Source organism: Somniosus microcephalus, chromosome 14 (genome assembly GCF_052327205.1).
Source record: "Somniosus microcephalus isolate GS21.2 chromosome 14, FLI_Smic_1.0, whole genome shotgun sequence".
Lineage (NCBI taxonomy): Eukaryota > Metazoa > Chordata > Chondrichthyes > Squaliformes > Somniosidae > Somniosus > Somniosus microcephalus.
The window spans coordinates 29164858-29178028 of record NC_141000.1 but is presented as its reverse complement, the minus strand read 5'-3'; the positions used below and the strand labels follow the sequence as shown (position 1 = coordinate 29178028).

The 13171-nt window shown below is 40.8% G+C and overlaps 1 protein-coding gene across 2 annotated transcripts in view; it reads right to left on the bottom strand.

Moving 5' to 3' along the window:
• cab39l (calcium binding protein 39-like) overlaps positions 1-13171 on the bottom strand; it is an 89877-nt gene that overhangs the window by 22279 nt on the left and 54427 nt on the right. For both annotated transcript variants that reach the window (XM_086006440.1, XM_086006441.1), the window contains exons 5-8: positions 10879-10997; positions 4087-4255; positions 3059-3118; positions 2855-2920 (exon numbers count right to left, since the gene is read on the bottom strand). In XM_086006440.1, coding sequence (XP_085862566.1) covers positions 2855-2920; positions 3059-3118; positions 4087-4255; positions 10879-10997 — 414 coding nt within the window. The remainder of the gene's footprint in view (positions 1-2854; positions 2921-3058; positions 3119-4086; positions 4256-10878; positions 10998-13171) is intronic.

The following is a 13171-nucleotide window of genomic DNA, read 5'->3' as shown; positions in this document are numbered from 1 at the left end:
TGTGAAGCGCCTTAGGACGTTTTACTACGTTAAAGGTGCTATATAAATACAAGTTGTTGTTGTTGCATACAGTATCTAATGTACCTTTGCCCAAAGGTTGAACAGAAACCCTGGTTACTGTGGTTAGTTCAATGAATTGCAGAATAACCACCATCAGACCATGGAACTTGGGCTATAAACTACAAGGCAAAAACAGGAAGACAGATTATCTGAACGGTAATAGATTGGGAGAAAGGGAAGTGCAACGAGACCTGGGTGTCCTTGTGCACCAGTCGCTGAAGGTAAGCATGCAGGTGCAGCAGGCGGTTAAGGCAGCAAATGGTATGTCAGCCTTCATAGCGAGAGGATTCGAGTACAGGAACAAGGATGTCTTGCTGCATTTGTACAGGGCCTTGGTGAGACCACACCTTGAGTATTGTGTGCAGTTTTGGTCACCTTCTGAGGAAGGATGTTCTTGCCATGGATACAGGAAGCCTAATGGCATCTTGCACATTTGAATAAAGGCCATCAAGTTAAAATGATTTCTGAACCTCAACTAGATGCTAGACATAAATTTATTTGCATATGTTACCTAGCTCCTTTATCTTAAATTAATTCTTTCCAGAACAAAGCAAGCACTGTGTTTTAACTGAAACTTATTTGCATACAAGCAATGCATTGTCTCAGTGAATGCTTCCTCCACCATAGCATTTTCTAGCTATCCATGGATTCTACCCCCAACCCAGCAAAATTAAATTGGAAGAACCCAGCCACATCGCAAATAGTTATTAAAAATTGAAATTAAGGATTTAAAATGCAATGGGCCTAGTTTTGTCATGTTTATGTGCAACCAGATCAGTGGCACTGCACAGTAGACGACAAATTCTCACAAACACAGATGCATCATGGAGTACAGTCTCTAAATTGTCAGACTGTTTGTCCAACATCCAGTACTGAATGGAAAAAATGTCTGCTTAATTAAATATTGGGAAGACCGAAGCCATTGTCTTCGGTCCCTGCCACAAACTCCGTTCCCTAGCCACTGACTCCATCTCTCTCCCTAACATCTGTCTGAGGCTGAACCACTCTGTTCGCAACTTTGGTGCCATTTGACCCGAGCTTCCGACCACATATCCGTGGCATAACTAAGACCGCCTATTTCCACCTCCGTAACATCGCCTGTCTCCGCCCTTGCCTCAGCTCATCCGCTGCCGAAACCCTCATCCATGGCTTTGTTACCTCTAGACTTGACTATTCCAACACACTTCCTGGCTGGCCTCCCACATTCTACCCTAAGTAAACTTGAGGTCATTCAAAACTCGGCTGCCTGTGTCCTAACTCGCACCCAGTCCCGTTCACCCATCAGCCCCGTGCTCGCTGACCTACATTGGCTTCCGGTTAAACAACACCTCGATTTCAAAATTCTCATCCTTGTTTTCAATTCCCTCAATGGCCTCGCCCCATCCTATCTCTAATCTCCTCCAGCCCTGCATCCACCCCCACCACCTCCGCTCCGCACCAGAGATATCTGCGCTCCTCTAATTCTGCCCTCTTGAGCATCCCCGATTATAAATCGCTCAACCATTGGTGGTGGTGGTGGTGCCTTCTGTTGCTTAGGACCCAAGCTCTGGAATTCCCTCCCTAAACCTTTCCACCTCTCTTTCCTCCTTTAAGACGTTCCTTAAAACCTACCTCCGGCCAAGCTTTTGGTCATCTGACCTAATTTCTCCATATGTGGCTTGGTGTCAAATTTGTGTCTTATAACACTCCTGTGAAGTGCCTTGGGACATCTTACTACATTAAAGTCGCTATATAAATACATGTTGTTGTTGTTATACAGTTGAGTGCTTCAGTGATAATTTACTGTTTGAGCATTACAGATATGTATTAAATGTTCAAAGTTTGCAGACTTGGATACAAGTTTATTTTGAATAAATTAGATGAAGCTAATATTTTGACAGTTAGTAGGCGGTCTCAATTCTGCTGCTAGCAGTGGTCAGATACGGCAAACAATTGCTTGATGCCCTTGGATAGCCTACAATAGGGCAAAGTAATCTTTTCATATTGCATGAATTTACAGCACAGAAGCAGGCTATTTGGCTATGCTGGTGTTTATGCTCCACACGAGCCTCCTCCCACTCGATTTACTTCATCTCTCCCCATCAACATATCCTTCGATTCCTTTCCTCCCTCATGTACTCATCTAGCTTCCCCTTAAATGCATCTATGCTGTTCGCCTTGTGGTAGCAAGTCCCACATTCTCACCATTCTGAGTGAAGAAGTTCTCCTGAATGCCTTATTGGATTTATTAGTGATGATCTTATATTTTATGGCCTATAGTTTTGGGCTCCCCCAGAAGTGGAATCATCTCTACGTCTACCCTATCAAACCCCTTCATAATTTTAAAGACCTTTGTCAAGACCCCCTCAATCTTCTCTTTTATAGAGAAAAAGAGCCCCAGCCTGTTCAGTCTTTCCCAATAGTTATACCCTCAGTGCAAAAAAGATTTATGAGGGTGATAGCAGAACTTTCTCCAGGTGTCTTTGTCATAATATTGTCCATATTACACAATATCTTTTTTGTAATATGGAGACCAGAACTGTGCATAGTACGCCAAGTGTGGTCTAACCAAGGTTCTATATAAGTTTAACGTAATTGCTCTGCTTTTGAATTTGATTCCTATGATAGCTTAGTCACATGTACCATTTCAAACATTCCCCGACAGCCTACTGCCAATTTAAAGCCAAAAAAAAAATTTCCTTTAAAAAAAGGGGGAAAATTTAAATAAAGCAAGTCATTTGATAAATGTTGGCACTTGATATACTTGTCTGTAAATATTAAGTACATTACACAATTAAAACAAACTCTTTATTACCTTTAAAGATTGTCTTTTTGTCACGTAGTTCTCAGAGTGCAACAACTTCTCATAGTCATTAAATACCTTGAATCAAAGAAAAATTTAATTTGACTAAATCAGAAATTTAGTTCTTTTAAAAAGTTTTTTTAAACACTCAAAGTAAACAACATTAAAATACAAAGAGATTTAAGCCAAGTACCAGAATTGTTTTTGCTTACTTACCAGATCATAGTTCTGTTCTAAAAACTGTCCACACATGACCTTATGTCTGGTAAGCAAGTCCTGTAATAAAAGATTGCAGAAAATAACTTTAAACCTGGAAAGAAATATAACTTACCATTCAAAAAAGTGCAACTAGCTGGTGGGTAAATGCTCTTCAATCCAGATTCTTTCAAAGGTGAAGTCTCGGAATCTGTGTGGAGTTTGGTTCTCAGTCGGTATGTTTAAGTACAGAATACACTTAGAAATCGAACACCAAAATAGAACAGACATGACATTCTGATCAAAGAAACTTTTATGCCACTAATACACAATAATCCAGGGAACAGGAGTTCAAATCTCACCAGGATTTGTGAATTTGAATTCAGCTTCAAAAGTCTGGAAATAAAAAGCTGGTATCAGTAAAAGTGATCATGAAGCTGTCAGATTGTCGTAAAAATCCAAATGGTTCACTATGCCCTTTAAGGAAGGAAACCTGCTGTTCTTACCCGGTCTGGCCTACATGCGACTCTAGTCCTATACCAACGTGGTTGGCTCTTAACAGCTCTCTGAAGTAGCCTAGCAAGCTGCTTAGAACAAGAATAAAACCGGACAACTCCCTACCAAACAGCATTATGTGAAAACTTCACCACAGTCTACAGTGGTTCAAGAAAAAGGCTCTTAATAAAACTTTTTTTTAAATTCCAAGTCAGAGCATTTCAGAGATGTGCAACTCCAAATAGATGCACCCACTCTACAAGGGTTACAAATTATCACACCTAAATTAAAAGGGAGTCTAGATCAGTACACCATTCCCACTGCCATACTAGGTTACATTACAAGAACAGCGAGATTCATTTCACTTATACCATAAGGCATAGGGAGGGTCTACCAACATAAATGGGGATTCATAACCCCGTGCAAGTAGAAGCGAGAATAAGGACACAATAGCGTGCAAAACATCAGTGATGCAACAGTTAGCATATCTGCACTACAAAAGAATGTACAGTTAAACACAACAAAATGAGTGAAGCTGTTGAGAAATAATTTACCTTAAATGTAGCAAAGGCATCTGAAGCAATGTCAAATGTTGACATTTCCACATATTTGAAGAAATCTCTAAAATGTTCTGAATAAAGGATTATTTTGGCAAGTGGTTCATGCCTGATGCATTCTCTCAGCATGATTCCACAGTTCAAGGCAATCTCTGGTGTTTCATACCTGAATAAAAGAAAATAAATAATTTGGAGGACATTCAAAGTCCATCATCAGCAGCATCACAGACTATAGCACAAACTTTACATACTTAAAAACAACAGGCTTGGAAACCCATTAAAGTTTCAGTGACAAACAGTACTCAGTGATGGTGTCCCCTCCTTTGTAATTTTCCCTTAGGAACCACCCCTAATAATAACTTTCACAAAATACAGAGTAGCAGCGAAGATATGGATCAATATAAACACCGTCATCATTTATAGTAGGACTTGGGAGGGAAACAGAAGAGACAATTACAGATTTTCTGGCTTCTACCGAATAAAGCTTGCTCATATGGCATGAAGTAAAATGCCCAGAACAGCTTTCCTTACAATGCATCTCGCGGACTCCAGCTTTCCACATCAATAAGCTATAATTAATCCCCATTAGCACAGTAGCTTGCTCTTTATTCCTACAACTGTCATTCTTCAAAGTATTATATTAATACAAGTATCGAGCAGTCACGGTTGCATGTTAACAACTATTTTGACTAAAAAGAAAATTAGTCTTCATAGCTCCTTAAGTCCCTTTCCATCCGCCATTTTTCGCCCCTGCCCCTTTTTACTTTGATCAAGCCTTAAAAAAAAGTATCTGCTCTGCTTTCCTTTCAGAATACCCGAAACATGAATCTGGGTTTTCCTTTCAGATTCCGATAGACCTGCTGTGTATTTCCAGGAGGAAGTTATAGTACAAGGGTTACAGGTCAGTATCTTGCATTATGCCAACCCTGTATTCATAGCACAGGACCTATGAAACGCTTATGTATTGGCCCCAGAATGGGTTAGATGATGAAATGGAGACGATTGAAATGCAGTATCTGCTTGAAGAGGTCAAAGATACACTCGCTCAAAAGCAGGATTTTAGCCACAGATATTAGAATGTTCAAAATATTTCTACACAAATAAAACTGAACATCCACAGTACTAATGTTGCTACACTAGTAGAAATACAAAAAATGAAAAGTCGTTGAAGAGGAGATTCAGTGTTTGAAATTTTTGGAACAAAGTGTTCATCTACAGAATTTGAGCGAAGTTTTAACCAACAATTATGGCTGATTCGGTGGCATTTTGGGCACTTGGGGGAAGAGTGCAGAGAAACTGCTTGAGCGATACCCAAAATAACACTACCAAAGCTGTGTGCAAACCACTGGTAGCATAAAGGATCTTGAGAGATAGAAGATGGTTTGTTATTCTATTTGGTAGACATTAAACAATGAAATATAACACCAATAGGACATAGAAAATCCCATTCTTGTAGAAAATTAAGTAGAGAGGTACTCACATTGAAGGTGCAGACTGAATTAGGTGGCAAGAATCAGGACAGAGATACTAATCATTTTTTTAAAAACTTGTTGAAAGTTTAAAGTCCGTCTTGGGTCTCGTTGCTTATACAATAAATCAACAAGGATCTCTGCAGTATTCTAATGTAATGCACTAGGTTCCATTAGAAAAGTAAAACCTGCCACAAGTCGAAAATGCTATGGTTATTGCATTTATATCATGTGTATTTAAAAGTATTCTCTATAGAGAGGGGGGGAAAGGCACTCAGATCATCAGCAGCCAATTCTCCTCAGTTCTATCCTAAAAATCCAACTCAACCAGAAATCCATGCCATTTAAACTATGGCCGCACACAACCACAGACATTTAAGGAGATATTTCATAACTCTCAGCAAAGGTTTATTCCAGTGAGAAAGAAAGACTATGAGAAGGATGAACCATCCGTGGCTAACTAAGGAAGTTAAGGATGGTATCAAATTGAAAGAAAAGCCATACAATGTTGCAAAGATTCGTGGTAGGCCAGAGGATTGGGAAATTTTTAGAAACCAGCAAAGGATGACTAAAAAAATAAGAGGGAGAAGATAGGTTATGAAAGTAAACTAGCAAAAACTATTTTTAAAAAGACAGCAAGAGCTTCTACAGGTATATAAAAGAGAAGAGAGTAGCTAAAGTAAACGTTGGTCCCTTAGAGGATGGAACTGGGGAATTAATAATGAGAAACAGGGAAATGGCAGAGACTTTAAACAAATATTTTGTATCGGTCTTCACGGTAGAAGATGCTAAAAGCATCCCAATAATAATTGATAATCAAGGGGCTATAGGGAGAAAGGAACTTGAAACAATCACCATCACTAGAGAAAAAGTACTAGGCAAGCTAATGGGACTAAAGGCTGACAAGTCCCCTGGACCTGATGGCTGACATCCTAGGGTCTTAAAAGAAGTGGCTGCAGAGGTAGTGGATGTGTTGGTTGTAATCTACCAAAATTCCCTGGATTCTGGAGAGGTCCCAGCGGATTAGAAAACCGCAAATGTTACATCCCTATTCAAGAAAGGAGGGAGGCAAAAAGCAGGATACTATAGGCCAGTTAGCTAACATCTGTCATTGGGAAAATGCTTGAATCCATTATTAAGGAAGTAATAGCAGGACATTTAGAAAATCATAATAAAACCATGTTGACTCTGCTTGATTGTATGAAAGAGAAATCATGTTTGACAAATTTACTGGAGTTCTTTGAGGATGTAATGAGCAGGATGGATAAAGGGGAACCAGTAGATGTAGTGTTAGTTTGGATTTCCAGAAGGCATTCGATAAGGTGCCACATAAAAGGTTACTGCACAAGATAAGAGCTCACAGGGTTGGGGGTAATATATTAGCATGGATAGAGGATTGGCTAACTAACAGAAAACAAAGAGTTGGGATAAATAGGTCATTTTAAGGTTGGCAAACTGTAACTAGTGGGATGCCACAGGGATCAGTGCTGGGGCCTCAACTATTTACAATCTATATTAATGACTTGGATGAAGGGACCGAGTGTACTGTAGCCAAATTTGCTGATGATGCAAAGATAGGTGGGAAAGCAAGTTGTGAGGAGGACAGTCTTTTTTTTTTTTTTTTATTCGTTTGTGGGATGGGGGCATTGCTGGCAAGGCCAGCATTTATTGCCCGTATCTAATTGCCCTCAAGAAGGTGGTGGTGAGCCACCTTCTTGAACCACTGCAGTCCGTGTGGTGAAGGTACTCCCACAGTGCTGTTAGGGAGGGATTTTGACCCAGCCACGATGAAGGCACGGCGATATACTTCTAAATCAGGATGATGTATGACTTGGAGGGGAACTTGGAGGTGATGGTGTTCCCATGCGCCTGCTGCCATTGTCCTTCTAGGTGGTAGAGGTCGCGGGTTTGGGAAGTGCTACCGAAGAAGCCTTGGCGAGTTGCTGCAGTGCATCTTGTAGATGGTACACACTGCAGCCACGGTACGCCGGCGGTGGAGGGAGTGAATGTTTAAGGTGGTGGATGGGGTGCCAATCAAGCGGATTGCTTTGTCCTGTATGGTGTCGAGCTTCTCTCGCCGCAGAATACCCAGCCTCTGACCCACTCTTGTTGCCACAGTATTTATGTGGCTGGTCCAGTTAACTTTCTGGTCAATGGTGACCCCCAGGATGTTGATGGTGGGGGATTCAGCGATGGTAACGCCATTCAATGTCCAGGGGCAGTGGTTAGACTCTCGCTTGTTGGAGATAGTCATTGCCCGGCACTTCTGTGGCGCGAATGTTACCTGCCACTTATCAGCCCAAGCCTGAACGTCGGCCAGGTCTTGTTGCATACGGGCATGGACTGCTTCATGATTTGAGGAGTTGTGAATGGTACTGAACACCGTGTAGCCATCAGTGAACATCCCCATTTCTGACCTTATGTTGGAGGGAAGGTCATTGATGAAGCAGCTGAAGATGGTTGGGCCTAGGACACTGCCCTGAGGAACTCCTGCAGTGATGTCCTGGGGCTGTGACGATTGACCTTCAATCACCACAACCATCTTCCTTTGTGCTCCAGCCAATGGAGAGTTTTCCCTCCCGATTCCCATTGACTTCTGTTTTACTAGGGTTCCTTGATGCCACACCTGGTCAAATGCTGCCTTGATGTCAAGGGCAGTCACTCTCACCTCACCTCTGGAATTCAGCTCATCTGTCCATGTTTGGACTAAGGCTGTAATGAGGTCAGGAGCAGATTTGTCTTGGCAGAACCCAAAGTGGGCATGAATGAGCAGGTTATTGGTGAGTAAGTGCCGTTTGATAGCACTATCGATGACACATTCCATCAGTCTGCAAAGGGATATAGATAGGTTAAATGAGTGGGCAAAAATTTGGCAGATGGAGTACAATGTGGGAAAATGTGAGGTTATCCACTTTGGTAAGAAAAATAAAAAAGCAAATTATTTAAATGGAGAGAGACTACATAATGCTGCGGTACAGAGGGATCGGGGGGGCGGTCCTCGTACATGAATCACAAAAAGTTAGCACGCAGATACAGCAAGTAATTAGGAAGGCAAATGGAATGTTGTCCTTTATTGCAAGGGGGATGGAGTATAAAAGTAGGGAAGTCTTGCTACAACTGTACAGAGCGCTGGTGAGACCACACCTGGAGTATTGCGGGCAATTTTGGTCTCCTTATTTAAGGAGGGATATACTTGCATTGGAGGTAGTTCAGAGAGGTTAATTCCTGCGATGAAGAGGTTGACTCATGAAAAATGGTTGAGCAGGTTGGGCCTATACTCATGGGAGTTTAGAAGAATGAGGGGTGATCTTACTGAAACATACAAGATTCCGAGGGGCCTTGACAGGGTAGATGCAGGGAGGATGTTTCCCCTCATGGGGGAATCTAGAACTAGGGGGTACAGTTTCAGGATAAGGGGTCGCCCATTTAAGACGCAGATGAGGAGGAATTTCTTCTCTCAGGAGGGTCGTGAATCTTTGGAATTCTCTACCCCAGAGAGCTGTGGAGAAGCCAAGATCAGATCAGCCACGATCTTATTGAATGGCAGGGCAGGCTAGAGGGGACAAATGGCCTACTCCTGCTCCTATTTCTTATGTTCCCCAACATCTAAAAAATCCTGCAGCCCTACATCACCACTCACACAACTCTGGCCTATTATGCATTCCCTGGCTCTGCTCCACCATCTGTGGCTAGAGCCTTCAGCCATCTTGCCCCCACACGGGAATTTCCTTCTTGAACCCCTCCACCTTCCTATATCTCCCTTCATCTTCAAAAGCCTAAAAACCTCTATCTTTTACTGTAACTTCAGCCACCTGCCCCATCTAGGTCTGATCCCCACCAGTGAAGCGCCGTGAAACACTTGCCATGTTGAAAAGCAGGTGATATGCAAGCCGTTGAATGTGGACCACAAAGTATAGTGTATTTTTCATGACCCATAGCCCCAAAATACAGCGAGAGGATAATGCGTGTGAAATAAAGGTTCTAGGTTTTTACTGAAAGTTAGTATCAGGTGAATAACAGAAGGAAAGAGGCCTGCTTAAAAAATATATAAACTGTTAAGGATTTAACTCCGATCAGAAATGCTGGCCCAAGATCATCTGATGTCTTTAGCATTACAATCCCCACCACTTACACCCTCGCTGCTTCTCCCGGACAGCCGCCTATATCGGGCAAATGGCATTAACCATTTGCCATTACCATAGGTGCAATTACAAAGGCGACACTTCAACCGTATTAAGCGGGCTGTCTATTTTGGACTTCTCACATCCTGCTGATACTCCAGGTGGATTTACCTGCTGCAGTGTGGCTTCCTCTGCACTGTCATTTCAATCCTAAACCAGAGGTGAAAATGACCAGACCGCTGCGCACTTCAGCCCTGTTCAGCTCTTCATAGCTGATGAGCGTTGCTCTCATGTCTTAACACCTACTCTCTCTATCTCCCCACCACCCCCCCCCCTCCCTCCACCCACCCCCCTTCTCTCTGGCAGAGCAGGAAATGGAGAGATGAAGAATAAAGCTTCCCTCCATACTATTATAAAATGTCTTGGTTACACCGGAAAAATTGTGTTGACACCAACACACCCACTATAAAAGTGGTGGGGACTGCACTTCTAGGTCCAAAAATCAAATCATACAAAATATATGTCATCTTTCAGGAGACCACATTTCTGTGTTACAAAGCAGCAGCAGACAAACGTTGTGCCATAAACTGTAAGCACAAAACTTGAGCAGTTTTATGTGTTGTCATCTTGACTCAGATTGAATATGGACTTTAATTCAATTACATGTGGCTGTTAAATATGCCAGGGTATGAATTTTCATCTAAGGGTTTTTTTTAAAAAGAGAAAAACTGATTACAAGGGTCATCCAGTATTATTTGAATCAGGCAATAGTGCCATACAATGTGAAACAAAGGATATTACATATTCTGAAATGCAAGGTCTGCAAGCACAATTCATCATGGACAGGACCTGCATTGTTAGTACCTTTCAGTGAATTTTCCAGTATTAGGTAGCAGATTCAAACCTTATCTTTATCATTTCAAAATCACAAACTGAATTTCTAGACAACTTTACATAGAGGCCCCTATCTAAGAAATTCTAAGAACACCAAGTATTTTTTGTAAAATACAGTACAGCCCAATGTATTGAAGTAAAATACCAGTTTTTGGTCTTATTGACCACCTTATTATGCCAAAGGCTCGCAGACACCTGTATCACAGGTTCAATAATCAATTTATTTTCATGAAAACTTTGAAGCCTATGCGTTCACCATTTATATTACATTAAATCTTTTTAGAAAACTGTTGGATAGTACATACCCCTTCAACAGCATAAACAAGATTTGCTCGTGAGAACATATATATTCCACTGTTGGAGTGCGAGTACCGATCTGTCTCCGCAAAATGTTGTTGAAGATCTGGGTAACATCCTTTTTCCCCTATTTCATGAAATATGTGATAATAAAGTTAGAAGCCCGACATAGTACAGTATAGGACTATTTTTAAAACCATTATAACAGCATGAAAATGTATTCGACTGGATAACTTAAGATTTCAAAAACAAATTAACTACTCAAAACCAAAGATCAAGTTACTTGATTGGATAGCTCAAAGCTTAAAATATCTTCAAAACTGCCAAGTGAATTTGTTCCCAGATCAGTTTTGCTCGTTTTAGAGCAACCAATAAGCAAAATGAAGCAAAACTAAGACTAAGCAGTATCAATTCGCAACAGTAAGATTCTTAATGCATGTGGAAGGGTGTCTATTTAATAAGTGTTTAAAATAATAGTGCATGTTATTACCTAGGATATAGTCTTGCTCATTCTTTGAATGTGTACATTAACAGGTGTACAAGTTATTTAAAGAGGATAAACCACCAGGATATTGTCCCCTTCACAATTTTGAGTGGTATTCAGGAGTGACTAGTCATGGTTAGAAACAAAAGTATGAGAAGACCGTGAGCTCTGTATTTTATTAGCCTTGCAGCTGGATGTGGGCAGAAAACTGCTGATGAATGATTAATAATCAGAGCACCATCCTTTTCCTCCTTGGGCAGTGGATACATTTTCATTGTGCGCGTTTTTGGTGGCATTGCTGGCTTATAAGTGCAGCATTTTACTTTTATCTACATTATTAAACTGGCCAGTTTCTTTTTGCTATCATGCCTCAGTTCTTTTAAGTAGATAACAACTGAAACCACTTTGATGCAGTAAGGGAAGGAAAAAGCCACATAAGCAGGAAGCTCCAAGTCAGAGGCAGAACCAAATACCAATATGAATGGCAGTTTTGTAGGTGAAGGTGAACTACATTTAAAAGTATGAAATAAAAAGCATACATAATCAGGTAATAAGATGCTCTCTCATTCATTAAGCCACCATGTATAATGATGCCAATCTATGACCTCATTTCAAAAGTGAAGCACTATTCATCTGTTTAGTTGTCAAATCAAGCCAATATTTTTGTGAAAAGTATCTCAGGGCCTTCATATGCAAGACATCTACATGGGAGAAAAAAACAAACCCTTTACTGACAAACACAAGCTTTAGTTGGACCCTTGCCAGATCTGATCCACCACTTGTGATAAGAGATCCCATTTACAAGGAATCACTAGGGACCAGTTAAGTTCCAACACTGCATCCGCTTCTACTAGTATGTGGTCACCAAATCAATGCTGCCTCCTGTACTGAATTCTATGAATAATCTTGGGAGGTTCAGCCCAGCCAGAGCAATACTGTAGTTTGATTGCCTCAGTCTCTGCAGCAAAAAAAAAACTGTCCTATAAGGCTGCCATGTTACCCACCTCCAAGAATTCAACTGGAGGATAAGGGCTTGTCTTTAATTAAAGAATCCGTTGTGTGCGTTTTGTCCTTTTCCATGCCATGACATTCTAGCAACAATGGTGCCAAATTGGCATATCCCGAGAACAACTTGTTTTCATACAATAAAGCATCTTTAACATAGAAAAGCATCCCAAAGTGCTTCATAGGGATGTCATCAAAAATAGATGCAAAGGCAAAAAAAATCTGGTAACTATATTTTTATGGGCATTAGGTTTTGCAAGAGTAAAAATCTACGAATGTAGTAGAATAGACCTCACTACTGTATAATGAATTTGGGCTTAAATCCAAAAGGTCAGTCACATGATAGCAAATACTTTTCATGACACTTTGTTAAAATTATTTTAAACAAAATATTATTTTGCTATGGACATTAAAGGGCTAGAGAAGAGTTTATTGCCCTCCATCATCACATGGCAGGAACTAGTTCCTGTTCGCTGAAAGCTTTATATCGACTAAAAAAAAATTCAAGTCTGTCCATATTTTATTATTATTGGCTTGTTAGCTGAAGCCAACAAGGGATTGTTCTGTTCTACAATCCAATTGGTCTGCTAGATGAGGTCAATGCTGAAGCCTAGTTATAGGCCCCAAATCGGGAATGGTAGCACAGTGGTTATGTTACCGGATTAGTAATCCAAAGGCCTGGTCTAACGATCCCGACGAGAGTTCAAATCCCACCACGGCAGCTGGGTAATTTAACTTCAGTTAATAAAATAAATCTGGAATAAAAAACTAGTATCAGTAACTGACCACAAAACTATTGGATTGTCGTAAAA